General features: G+C 37.3%; 1 protein-coding gene across 1 annotated transcript; it reads right to left on the bottom strand.

Moving 5' to 3' along the window:
- Positions 1 to 8,548: 8,548 nt before the first annotated feature.
- srek1ip1 (SREK1-interacting protein 1) lies at positions 8,549 to 13,290 on the bottom strand. The gene is made up of 5 exons (XM_047375315.1): positions 13,134 to 13,290; positions 12,681 to 12,728; positions 11,703 to 11,861; positions 11,278 to 11,350; positions 8,549 to 9,592 (listed from the first exon to the last, which is right to left on the bottom strand). The coding sequence occupies exons 1-5, from the start codon at positions 13,144 to 13,146 to the stop codon at positions 9,361 to 9,363; spliced, it is 525 nt and encodes a 174-aa protein (XP_047231271.1). The 5' UTR covers positions 13,147 to 13,290; the 3' UTR covers positions 8,549 to 9,360.
- Positions 13,291 to 14,354: the final 1,064 nt, after the last annotated feature.

The following is a 14,354-nucleotide window of genomic DNA, read 5'->3' as shown; positions in this document are numbered from 1 at the left end:
GTTGTGCAAGAGGTAGATTTTAAAGGACAGAAAACATAATGTGCTTTTGTACTACTCGATTTTGCACCAGTATTTAAAATGACTTAAAAAAATTGTCATATTTTCTAAATAATCCAAGGCTCTAGGTCTTATTCTTGACATGCAACTTAGTTTATTTAAAGGTAAAAGTTTAGGAAAGAAAGTAGGCCTTTTGAAAACTGGCATTAAATTGGTTGATCCTTTCACAACTTTGGCCGCAGGCATTTGTCTGTTCAGACCCAACATTACAGTCAAGTGTCCCCTCATGCATTTCAGGGTCTGAGGATCTGAACGGTCGTGATCAGTTGACTGAAGACACATGCAAACAGAGCTAGAAATAAAACCTAGCAAACTGGCAAAGTATATCTATAACAAACCGCAATGTGAAGATGAAGACTGGAAAAGAAAAAACTAGTAAAGTAATCTTCTTTATGTCAAAGATGTGCAGAAAGAAGCATAGTCGACTTCTATGTTTTACAAAACGTTATTGCGAACACCATTTTTTTTTTTATCCCAGCATATAGAATAAAGAAAATAATACTTCTTTCATAGAAGTATAACTAAACTTTCTGCAAGGTGAAGTAGGCTGTTAAAGAAAATCACAAGACAGATCACAAATCACATTGATCATCCACATTAACACCTTTATACATTTCCCGATCCCTCTGTGTTTTGGCAGTTATATTTTCTCAGCAGGAATCCATTATGAATAACAACAAAATACACTGCTCAAAAAAATAAAGGAAACACTTAAACAACACAATATAACTCCAAGTAAATCAAACTTCTGTGAAATCAAACTGTCCACTTAGGAAGCAACACTGATTGACAATCAATTTCACATGTTGTTGTTCAAATGGAATAGACAACAGGGGGAAATCTTTGGCGATTAGCAAGACACACTCAATAAAGGAGTGGTTCTGCAGGTGGGGACCACAGACCACTTCTCAATACCTATGCTTTCTGGCTGATGTTTTGGTCACTTTTGAATGTTGGTGGTGCTTTCACACTCGTGGTAGCTTGAGACGGACTCTACAACCCACACAAGTGGCTCAGGTAGCGCAGCTCATCCAGGATGGCACATCAATGCGAGCTGTGCCTAGAAGGTTTGCTGTGTCTGTCAGCGTAGTGTCCAGAGCCTGGAGGCGCTACCAGGAGACAGGCCAGTACACCAGGAGACGTAGAGGAGGCCGTAGGAGGGCAACAACCCAGCAGCAGAACTGCTACCTCCACCTTTGTGCAAGAAGGAACAGGAGGAGCACTGCCAGAGCCCTACAAAATGACCTCCAGCAGGCCACAAATGTGCATGTGTCTGCACAAACAGTTAGAAACCGACTCCATGAGGATGGTATGAGGGCCCAACGTCCACAAATGGGGGTTGTGCTGACATCCCAACACCGTGCAGGATGCTTGGCATTTGCCAGAGAACACCAGGAATGGCAAATTTGCCACTGGTGCCCTGTGCTCTTCACAGATGAAAGGAGGTTCACACTGAGCACATCTGACAGACGTGACAGAGTCTGGAGACACTGTGGAGAGAGATCTGAAAAGATAAATGAACAAGGACATAACAAAAATAAACAGAAATAAAATTCTGATGGACCAGGACAACCATACATTTTTATGCAATTTTTTATTGTAATATAAGGAATATGTTGAAATCTCTCAGTGCTCCTTTTGTGGGTAGTGATCTAGAGTATTTTACTTTGCTAGAGCAAGATATGGTGTGGAGCATAAAATGAATAAAATAAAATAAATTTTAATTGCTTTCTGCAGGTGAATTTATTTTGTTTTTCTTAGAATTTAGAAAAAATATAAAAAAAAATAATAATAAACCCAGTTTGAATTTTTGTTAATCAATTTTCATATGACAGCTTTGGGAGGATATAATAAAAAAAGGAAAATACTTGTTCTTTTGTTTTGTCATTACTGGTTTCTGATGGCTAAATCCAATTTACTAAACATTCACTGACAGGTTCCAACTTTGTACTAGAATTATCATCGTTTTCATGAAGACGATTAGGAAAAAGTGAATTTGTAAACCATTCATCCATCCATATTGTATACCCGCTTCTTCCGTACAGGGTCGCAGGGGAGCTGGTGCCTATCTCCAGCGGTATATGGGCGAGAGGTGTGGTACACCCTGGACAAGTCGCCAGGGAATTTGTAAACCATTATTAAAGAATCAAATCAATGTATTCATTAAAATGCAGATTGAATGCAGAGATAGCAAAAACAAAAAAAACAAGAAAGTGTTTCTTTGTTTCTTTCTGATTTTAATGTTGCAGTATCATTTCCTTGGTGGGAGGACTTCAAAAAATTCACGGAGAGGTTGTGAGGAGTCTCCAATGTTAATCACTCTGTTGTTCCTGCACTGGCTCCGAAACAAGTACAGGAAAGCAGATACAGTCCAATGACCTTCTTACCTCCCCTCACTATCCTCTGCAGGACCCTCCCTTCTGCCAAATTGCAGCTGGACTACCATGTTGAGATGCGGTACATCAACGCAATCTCCACCACAGCTCGATAGAATGTTTTTGTCGTGCTGAAAGAGAGTGATGTTTGTTAAAGTTTCCTCATAAGTTCAGTCTCTGCTGGGCCTGTTTCACGATCCCAGTGGCTTTCTTCTGCCAGGTAAGATAACTGGAGATCTGTACTAAGAAGAATTTAATGTTATCCACCCTCTGCCAATGCTAAGTGTGTGTGTGGTCAGTTTATGATTTCTGGAAGTTGATCATCATCTCACCTTTCTTTTGTAGATTTGTTTGGTCCTGATAATGCTGTCATTCACCATTACATACGTTCCTAATAGTCAAAGAGCAAAAGGTTTAAGACTCTTTACATATTATTGTACAATGTGGCTGTAATAAGTCCTGCTATACCTAACCTATCTTCAGATAGTATCTCCAATATCTACCTGAAAACTGAAAGAAAATATTTCAATGATTGAATCATGCTACAGGGAAGGCATTGGAAAGGTCAACATTTTATAGAATTAGACCATATAGTCTTGTTGGGTTCAAACTGACCTATATTCCTAGACCCAGGAAACTGCAAAAGCCAGCACAAACTTGTTGGGACCCCATCCATGGGTTGCAACACGGATGAACATGGACTCTGGACTATACATAAGGAGTCATAGCTGACTCCCTGCAACGTCACTGTTTCAACAAATACACCGTGTTCCAACATGGCGGCCTCTACCATATGGAGAACCGGATGGAGGGACACAATGCGCGAATGTCTCCTTGCCAGTGAGCAGACATTACTCTTCAACCTGGATCCAAAAGTGACTACAATCACACTGATCGTAAGCAAATCAGCATTTCATTCATAAAAAGGGTGTAATAAGATCAGACTTTTCTTCTGAGGTTTCCAGAAGCAGCCCTAATTGAAGTGGATATTCCCCACGGCCTGGAGAAGAAGGCATTAGGGTCGCAGCATCGCACGCCTTCCTACGTGTATGTCCAGATAGCGAGAGCTAAGTTGCCGCGACATGCCTTTGTTGTACAGTTCAGTCCATACGTGGATGACCGGACAGGTGAATGAAATGATCTAAATAATGTTCGTTTAATGACATTTGTTCTTTTGTTTGTGTTGAGAAAACTCAGCTAAGTGCTAGCAGACTAGCTCCTCATCTAATGATGTGTTCTGTTTTTAAAGTTAAGATCAACTTTAGGTACAAGGTGGATTTTAAACACAGATCACGTAGGCTATAGGCTTCCATTTTGTTAGCTGAAACCGCAAATGGCTAAGGCTAAACACATGACACATGCTGTCTTATGAATCCATTAGGAATCACTTATTCTGAAAGGCTGTTAGTTTCTATTCTAGGAAAATAATATTTCCCTAAATATTATTTTACTAAATAAAAGGCAGCTAATTAAACACCATTCAGAATCTGCCATCTAAAAGGTTGATTTACTCAGCAAATCATTCTTGGAAATATTATTTTATTAAACTAAGATTTTATATGATGTTGCTGTGTGATTGGTGGTTTAAAGGTACCAATTACTACATAAGTTAGTTCCAAGACTAACTTAACCCCATTTCCTGTTTCCTCAAGGTAATCATAGTTTCTCAAATATGAATAAGATTGAATAGTAATGTGTGTAATCTTTGATTCACTTGTTCATATTGTATATAGAGTTCATTGATCTTCCTTATTCTTTCATTTTGCTTAGTAGTTTTAGTTGCATTGTTCTAGGATAGAAAATAGTTTGTTTGTTGAAATATGTTTGACTTTGCGTTGACTTATTTTTGTTAATAAATTCTTGTATTTTAGGAAACTGTAAATCTATTCCGTGTATGTTCAGAGTTCTGCTGTTCAATAATGTCAGAGCTTTGCGCACCCCTTTCACTACTGTCCTAATGCCGTTATTGGGCTGGTATTCACAGGACAACACTTAACAGACCGAATTATTATTTGATCAAATATTTAAATGTTAATATCAAATATTAAATAATATAACCATGATAATGATCACAACAAGCTGGTCAAGCAGTCCAATCCCAAACATGTTTTGCGGCCTATTGATCATGATCCAATACGATCTGGTGTTAATTCCCTGGTGAAAGCCACCCAGTCAGGCCAGCGATTACTGAAAACTACAAGGTTAACATGAACAAGCTCTGCTCCAGAGGAGAACCCAGGAACTAGGCCGGTAATAACAGACCTCTGGAAAAAAAAAAGAAAAAGAAAGAGTTTGACCAAAAGAGAGGGTAGGGAATAGACACTCACCCCATTCACACAGTCATTTTTCTTTCTTGCAGGTTTTGGGAGAAAGCTGAACATGTTTCATGTACAGCTATGTAGTATCAATTACACCCTACATTTTTTATGGCCGGGGTCATCTAGCCTTGCTGTCTATTTATTCTACAGGTCAGTTGCTACATTAGGCTTTATTTCAGGGCCAAGAGAGGAAACGAGGAACAAAATCTAAAAAGAAGGAGCTGAATTGGTAGCAAACAAAAAGCTTCCAAACTGCCCCTTGGTCCTTATGCGTTTCACGTGCGATGGACTCACTGTACTCCAAGACGTGCCGACTGGTTGTCTCTGAAATAATATTTCAACAGTGGTTACAGACGCTAAACCGGCGCCATCTCTCAGCTTGGGTTATTCCCACTAAAGTACCACATAAGGGATTTAGATTTTTTTTTTTTCCTAGAAATGATAATACGTTTTAGTGGTGATCAGAAGGTGAATAGAGACTCATGACTAATAGGCTTCAGGTTTGACTTCTGCTTTGATCATTTCTGATGGTGTGAAAATGAAAAAATAAACAGTTAAAAAGCCTGTGAGGGTTGTAAGGCCCTGAAACAATGGTCACATTTTCATAAGAAACAATTTGAAAACGCACCTACTGATAATGAAAAACAATTTACCAATATTATAGTGACTCAGGTCAGCCATTTTTGAAGAACAAATTTTCTTAATGTTTGAGATTAGTGCTTCAAAGATGCTTTCGTTGAGGATGAACTTCGTTTCTGCTGCAACTGAACTCTGAATGATGAGTTTGACCATCTAATTTCCATTTAAATGGCTCAATGGAGTCCCATTTGCTCTCTACATTCCTGCAGCCAAACAGGCTCAATAAAAACCAATGAGCTGATACAAACAGGAAAATCTAGTTGTTTTCTTATACAAACAGCATATGGTTTACTCAGAGTGGCTGCACACGGAAGCACTCCTCAACTTCATTTCCTTCTTGGCATCAAGTTTGTCCTCTGGCCATCTGCACTACTAATGTTGCGTCTAACTTTCTTTTGTGGCCAAGTTTCTTTTTATCAGTTCTTCAGATACCTCATTCAATAGTCATCCGTGGCATTTATGTAGAGGTTGTTGTTAGTTAAACAGTACATTTGAAAATTGCATGTCCATCATACACTTATTTTGAGCTTATTATGTGTCCTTCATGTTCTGCACATAGTTTTTTTTTTCCTTTGAAGATTGTGGGTGTGAAATGGAGGGCATGTTTCAAATTGCAAGTCTGTTATCATAGCAGCCACCTCTGGAACCAAATATCACATTTAGCGAAATGATGCTTTGCTAAATTATGTTAAAGTAAATCAATCAGTCCCATTTGACTACAAAGAAGAAATACACAAACCAAACATGAGCACTAACAAAGAGGAACAAGGCTATTTAGTTATGTCCAAAAGGTGATCAACCCTCTGTCACTTGGTTGGTGGTTCTTGTACTTGATGATATTCAATCAAGCATGGAGGAGGGGAAATAATGGTCTCATGATTGCAGGTGTTTTGACCATTTCAAACATTTAATCATTCAATTGAATAAAAGAGACAGGTTTCCATTCAAAGTCTGACACGTTAACAGGAAATACTGAAATTTATGGTCAATTAAGAATTATTTAAAATCTTTCGAGGTTTATAAATTTGCCCAATATATTACCCTCAGTATAATATCTGAAGTGAGAATTATTTCATTTCAGTTCTTTGGAAACTATTCAAAGTGATCTGGAAAATGATAGCTCCTATATGTGAAAGGTGACATCCAAGGTGTGTGCGTGTGGACCACACACATTAAATATTACCTTCTGCATATTTGTCTTCAACACATTTTCAGTAAAGGTGCTTTTGAGCCCCCAAAAAAGATAATGATATGATCAGCAGTTGTGAACCTTGAAGTCAGGACTCTGTAGTTCCTTAAGGAAATGCCCCCTTCCCCAAGGCAAAGTGAAATTAATAATTAATCTATTTATAAATGCCGATCATGCAGATCATGCAAAGCACAACAGCTTTGAGGAAGCAATGTCTTTTTTTTATTTCAGACAGTAAATCTATGGCTTTTCCTGTGGCTAACCAAGACCACAAAGGTACAATCATGAAGACAATACATTAAGTGTATATACAGTCAGTCAGTCATTTTCTACCGCTTAATCCATTGTGGGTCGCGGGGAAGCTGGTGCCTATCTCCAGCAGTCTACGGGCGAGAGGCAGGGTACACCCTGGACAGGTCGCCAGTCCATCGCAGGTGTATATACTGTTTAACACTAAATAGTAACTGGCTGTCAAGATTCTGCAAACAACAGACTTTTACCTAAAGAGAGAGAAAGGTTTCTCTCTCTTTAGGTAAAACACTTTACATCTAATATTGCAGGCTATTGCATTTAAGTTTAAAGTTCCATGTTAGAAAACTGCAAATGAAACAACCCAGAGTTGACACCAGAAATGTGTTTCTTATAGATACAACATTCACAATTATCTAAAGAACTAATTCATAACTATCATTGGATGCTGCTATGTACACCCAATAAAGAAAAATGTGATTTCACTTTCTCTTCATTTATGCCATGACTGCAGACTATAGGGTCCATTGAGTAATATCTCTGATCTGTGGTTGCTGAAATCTGATGTTTGTCTGTTGTTTTGAAGTGGAACGTTCTCCTAGCTTTACTCTCTATCCACGCCAGTGAGTTATTAAAGATGCAAGCTTTTGTCATTTTAGAAGTTGGGAAAGTGTGATTATGTTCAGTAAGGTCAGGAATCACATTTAAACAGGTTTTTAAGTCATTAAAACTAAACACCTCAAAGTTCTCTTTATTGAATCATATTTTCTACACAATGAAACCAATGCTTTAGAGACGTGGGTAAGAGGTTTGGCCTCAAGCTCACAATGCTAGTTCATCCTCTCAGGCTCATTCTTAGTAAATGATGCTGTGTGAAGACTGTCATTTCTCTATGAGTTTTTGAAAGGGAAAGTTTGGGTGTGAAGTTAAATATGACTCATGCATGCATGAATCAAATCTCCCTCTGAGAATGTGATACAAAAAGCTCTTTGTATTCATTAAAATCCTTCCAAAATTTTGTTGTAGAAAGATTGATGTTTGACACATGGGCCTCTTCCATTATGGAGCCAAGCCAAAGCAGCTCTGCTGCCTATTCATGATTGTTTGGCAGATCAAACAAAATAAGTCAGGAAGTCTATATCCATTTCTATGAATATGTCTGATTGCTTCCATTGTGAATTAACAGGAGAGATGATGGCAGTAATCTCAGGTTATTGAGGTCCATTCCTAACCTTAGATCCATAGTGGTGATGTTCACAACGTCACCACTAGGAGACCTAAGACTAAGAAAGAATATGCACCATTTTCATATTCTATTGACACTTCTAAAATGCAAGTTGGCTCATATTTAAGACATCATTTGATGTAAGATCACTGCATTTCAAATTTTTGTTGTTAGTGTTTATATATATATTTCAAAGCACATTTTCAGGATTTAGATGATGTGAGACTGAGCATCACATAACAGACTCCTTTTTAGGGGTTACTGTAGCCATCCTGTTGTGCTTGTTTGCAAACATTCACTCAAAGTAAATTAAGCTGATCCATTAAGGAAACAACTAGAACAACCAAGATTTAAGAGATCATCACTGAGATTTTTCACGTCATAGCTGATCAGCACTTACTATTAAGTGTGTTGCTGCCCTCTGCCTGATGAATGCCGTTACTACACATGCTCGCCAATTTCAATCGTAATAGGATTTTAAAACAATAAAATAGTCTGAAAGACAATATATTTTATTTCAATTGTGAGATCAAATATATCAAAAGAAAAGCACAAAGCTGTAAAAAGGGTCACATATGAAAGAAACTAATAGTAGCATTGATGAGTTCTTTCAAATTAATAAACGCCCTTGGAATTAAAGACAGGATGGAAATTGTTAATTTAAAAAAAGCAGCTGACAATGAGAGTACTAACATCTACAATGTGATACTAACACAAAGACTTGTATGTGGTTTACAGCTTTAGTATAAACCAAATGCTTATATTGAAAAAAGCTGTTTTTTTTGCAGTGCAGCCCCATAATTTAACTACTAAACCATAAGTAGATTTAAAGGACTAGATTCCTTTTAACACCAAAATAAACATCAGCACCAAATCATTTCAATATAGGAATGAATGGTTCAGATTTGACCTTTTACTAGACTGAAAAACATAAGGAGGACATAAAAGAACAAAATCTGCACGGCCATTGTCCTACATTATGTGTGCAATCTTTCCCTTTACAAGACTTGAAACTTTGCACTGACGCACAAATGATAGAGAAGTGACACTAAGTGAAATTAAAATTATTGGTCATAAATATTTTCAAAGGATGATGAGTCTGGAAAAACAATGCAAAGCTTTTTAACAGCATGTTGTCTGGTTTGTACCAGCTTTTGAGAATCCACAGTGAAGGATGATGCTGACATATTGTTATCATCTATAGACCCAGCAGTGTGTGAACACAGGTTTGAAAAGAGATGATCTATACAACTTGTGTACATGATCTGCTTATTAAATATGTCAGACATGTTTTACAAATTTGGTGGTTCAGTCACTTTCTGATGATTCAGTAGATGATGAAGAAGAAGAAGAGGAGGATTTGTGTTTCCTTATTCTCTCTTTCTTTTTGTGATGTTTCCCATGCTCCTTTTTGTTCTTTTTGCTTTTCTTCTTGTGACTTTGTTTCTTTTTCTTTCTCCTGTCCTCCTCATCTGACGAGGAGCTCGATCTGCTGCGCTTCTTTCTCTTTTTTGGTTCTTCATCACTTAATGATGAGGATCTAGGAAAAACAAAAACACATTAAGGACTGAATGAAATAGGTAGCAGGTAACAGTTTAATTATTATTCTAGTACTGTATGTACTTAAATAATCTTACAAAATATTGTTGTGGAAATACAGGTACATTTAAAAAAATTACGATATTGCAAAAAAAGTGCAATATCTTTGTCAGTCATCTCTGAAAGTGAAACTCATATTAAATAGAATCATGTGACATATCCCAAGCCTTTGTTTCTTTTAATTTTGATGATTCTGGCTTACAGGTAAAGAAAACCCAAAAAATCTGTGTCTCAGAAAATTAGAATACTACATTAGAGCAGTCAAAAAAGGATGTTTTAAGCACAAATGTCAGGATTTGGAAAATAATGCCCATTTCTATGCACTCAATACTCAGTTGGACATCCTGTTACATAAATTATTGCATGAATGCGCCGTGACATGGAGGTGATCAGCCTGTGGTACTGAGTAGGTGTAATGGAAGCCCAGATTGCTTTGATAGCTGCTTTCAAGTCATCTGCCTTGTTGGGTCTGCTGTCTCTCATCTCCTTGACAACAGCCCATGGATTCTCTATGGGGTTCAGGTCAGGGGAGTTTGATGGCCAATCAAGAACAGGAACGCTATGGTCACTGAAGCAGCTTTTGGTACCTTTGGCAATGTGGACAGGTGCCAAGTCTTGCTGGAAAATAAAATCAGCATCTCCATACAGCTTGTCAGCTGAGAGAAGCATGGAGTGCTCTAGAATGTCCTGGTGGATAGCTGCGTTGACCTTGGACCTCAGAAAACACAGTGGACCAACACCAGCAGATGACATGGCACCCCAAACCATCACTGACTGTTGAAGCTTCACACTGGACTTCAAGCAACGTAGTTTCTGTGTCTCTCCACTCTTCCTCCAGACTCTGGGACCTTGATTTCCAAATGAAATGCAGAATTTACCTTCATCTGAAAACAGGACTTTAGACAATTGAGCAACAGTCCAGTTCGTTTTCTCCTTAGCCAAGGTGAGATGCTTCCGACGTAGTCTCTGGTTCGGTTAGTGGCTTGACATGAGGAATAGTTCAATCCACGTGAAGCTCCCCCACATTCTTGAATGAATTTCACTTGACAATCCTCTCAAGGCTGCGGTTCTCCCTGTTGCACCTTTTCCTTCCACTCAATTTTCAGTTAATATGCTTGGATACAGAACTTTGTGAACAACCAGCTTCTTCAGCAATGACATTTTGTGGCCTACCCTCCTTGTGAAGGGTGTCTTCTGGACATCTGTCAAGTCAGCAGTTTTCCCCATGATTGTGTAGCCTTCGGACCCAGAGTGAGAGATCGTTAAACGTTCAGGTGTTATGAGTTGATTAATTTATACACCATTAGTGTCCAATAATACATTTTTCACAGTATTCTAATTTTCTGAGACATTAGATTTAGGCATTTCTTTACCTGTAACCCAAAATCATCCAAATTAAAGAGAAACAATGGCTTGGAATATATCACTTTATGTGTTATGACTATGTAATATATGAGTTTCACTTTCTGAGATGACTGGCAAAAAATATTGCACTTTTACGCAATATTCAAATTTTTTTACATGTACTTGAATACCACTGCATCTTTCTACCATCAAACTAAGAGAATTTAAGTTAAGATTTTAGGCTAATTGAAACTGAAAAGTGATTTTTAAAACAAAGCTTACCTTTTTCTTGATTTTCTATCTTTACTCTTCTTTAGCTTACGTCTCTTTTTTCTGTCATCTTCACCGTGAGAATCTAAAACATATGAAGATTGTGCTGAGAAAAACTCTGTGCTGGGAAAAAGTTCATCGTCTAAGTAACAGAGCGACTGTATTTCAGAAGGACGACTCACGGAGGAACATTTTACTATTAAAAGCATTTATGATACAAGACTCGCCATAACTCCTGTTGATTTAACTGGCCAAACTGTACATTAATTAAGGTTCAATGGTGTTTTCATTTTTGTGATCCAATAATAAAACCTCAACAAATACACTAAAATGTCATTTAAAATTACAATACTAACAGTGTGGATTATTTGCATATTTTTCTTTAAAAAATCTATATGAGTTTGTACTTTAAATATGTTGGTTACATGCAATCTGACCTTTACGGCGCTGTGCACTTCGACCTAGTTTCTCGTTGTGCTGAGAAGCAGGCACGTCGTCTTCACTCTCCTCGCTGCTGGTGCTGCTCACATCCAGAACAATGTCTTTCTGGGGGTCAACTCGGACAAAATTTCGGCACTCGAATGTTAAGTGTCCCGCTGCAAAACAGATGAACAGAGCACTAGCATTAATGAACAACTGGCCTCACAACCCAGAATTATTTTACAACCAACTTTAAGGTTCCCCACATGCAAGTTTAAAAAAAAAAACTGAAAAAATTGTTATACTGTGCTACCAAAGCAAGTACCAGTCTACTATTTCTAATAAATTTATGGATTCAGCACAAAAAGTCAATAACAAAGGATCATCTTCAAAAATCGATGTTGTACAGAACCATATTTTGGGTATTTATCAAATGAGATTCAAATCATTAGAAGTGGAAGTTGCTAATTCTAACTTTAGAGGTCGTTTCTCTTTGTTTTATGGCTTAAAAGGTGGAAATTCTGACTTCCGCATACAAATGATACCTTTTGGTATCGAAACAAATTAGGTTTTCTAAAGATAAATATTGCCCAATTTTATAATTTAAATGGTAAAACTCTGAAGCCACCATACAAATGTGATGATCAGTGTTGAGAAAATTTGTAAAAACAATGTTTCTGCAAATAAAGATGCAAAAGTAAAATCTGAAACAGCTCTTAGCTTTAAAAAAACTACTACATCAAAACCAGATTACGGTTTTAAAATAGCAAACAGAGCTCAATCATTTAGAAATAGTTAGAATATTTGCAGGCAGCAAGACGTGGTTTCAAAACAGAACACAAAAATTGACTAAACAAGAGTGACACGAAATGAATAAGACCTGCACAATTTGTCAACTGCATCTTCATGATCATCAAAACCCTGCTGCAGCGAGCCTGCAACACATTTAATACAGAAAACGTGTTCTGTAATTTGTGGCTTGAAGCTTTACTTACGATATCCACATTTCTTACATCCAGCTCTTATGTTGTCCTTATTAGGGCCTGTAAAAAAAAATACAAGTTAAAGAAATGAATACAGACCAGTGGTCTTTAGCATCATTAGGTGACGATGTAATATATTGACATACTATAGTGTACCAGTGGAACTACGAACAAAACGTTTCCAGCAAAAATTTTATTTTTTATTTATTTTTTTTGGTTGGTTGGTTCATTTATAAACTTATACAGGACAGATACCAGTGCGCAAATAGAAACAGTGCTGTTTAGGGGGAAAAAAACCTATCCTGTCAGGAATAAATTATGATGTTTAACTATTTGGTCCCTAATATTAACAAGGATATCTTAAGGTTAGCAACAATTTGATTAACTGTATTGTTATTTTCCAAGCCTTTACCTAATATCACTTCATAGTACTAAAAAAAGAATTTACATAAATGAAGTACATACCGGGGACCGCCATTACGCTGTCTGCGATAAACTCCAAACGGTAGAAAAATTAATGTTGTTTAAGCGCGAATTCTACTATCGAGAAGTCCGAGGCCAAAATACAATCGATCGGAAACACTGTTCTAGAAACTACTGAGTTCCTCTGTCTTCTTCTTCTTGGCCTTCTACATCGGTAGCTGACAACGTCGTGCACTACCGCCACCCCCTGGTCCGTGTTGATTATGCCATGGTTTAAAGTCTACATGTACCTTGCATGCAAGCCAGGAAAAAAATAATAAAAATAAACAATAATACTGTGGTATGTACTACTCTGGTTGTACTTAAAAAGTCCAAACTTTTGAGTTTTACACTTATAACCTCTTCTTTAGACCCTATTATTGTTTTTTCATATTGTTCTTATGGGTCAGTTTTTATGTAAACTTGATATAACACAGCTGACATTTTAATATTCCATCCTCAAACGCCATTTTTAATTTTTTTGAGCCTTCCCTGTGATAGACAATAGTTTATTGTTATTTGGAATGTGGCTGAATCTTAAATAAATGTATCTCTTTATAATACAAATACAACCTCTACAGATACTATTTCGCATTTGTATTTCCTTATTACTTTTGCTTATGACTCCCACTACATATTTGCTCTTTCAAGATATTATATATATCCAGTCCCATGGTTCCCAGATTATTGTACAAGTACCACTGTTGTTACTTAGGCTGAGTTTAGTGATACTCTGAAGAAAAGTTAGTATTAATTATTTGCAAGATGAACTGTAATTTAGAGCTAACGATCACCTACAAAGTAAGAAGGTTGAGCAGGCACATTGATCAAAAGAGAAGTGTAGTGGGGAAAATTTCAAGAACCTTCAATGTGAAAGAAGGCGGGCGTTTATCAGGAACAAGTCCTGCAATCGGAACTTGGATCTTGGAATGACATGTAATCCAAATGAATTTTGCTCATGTTTCAATCCAGAAAACCCGTGGGTTAAGTTATTAATGTGTTTAGAGAGAAGGCAAACTACTTTTAGCAATACTGTCATGATTCTAGGTAAGATTTGACCCACATGCAGACATACACTAAGGAGATCACAGGAGTGATTATGGCGAGAGAACCAGGACCGGTAGATCACCAATTGCACAGAGAAGGGGAGAAGAAGTAAGTCCAGAGTGATGATATGAATATTGTTACTAAAGTAATATGTGTCTCTTACAGGAAGAGATGACT

This window comes from Girardinichthys multiradiatus, chromosome 9, assembly GCF_021462225.1.
Source record: "Girardinichthys multiradiatus isolate DD_20200921_A chromosome 9, DD_fGirMul_XY1, whole genome shotgun sequence".
Classification (NCBI taxonomy): Eukaryota; Metazoa; Chordata; class Actinopteri; order Cyprinodontiformes; family Goodeidae; genus Girardinichthys; species Girardinichthys multiradiatus.
This window is presented reverse-complemented; position numbering and strand designations above follow the sequence as displayed.

What these genes read in the sequence shown, in the direction of transcription:
- srek1ip1 (XM_047375315.1), bottom strand. An exon ending in AAGTGCACAGCGCCGTAAAG is followed by an intron (nt 11,351 to 11,702) that starts GTCAGATTGCAT and finishes CATATGTTTTAG; the next exon opens with ATTCTCACGGTGAAGATGAC. An exon ending in GATAGAAAATCAAGAAAAAG is followed by an intron (nt 9,593 to 11,277) that starts GTAAGCTTTGTT and finishes TGTTTTTCCTAG; the next exon opens with ATCCTCATCATTAAGTGATG.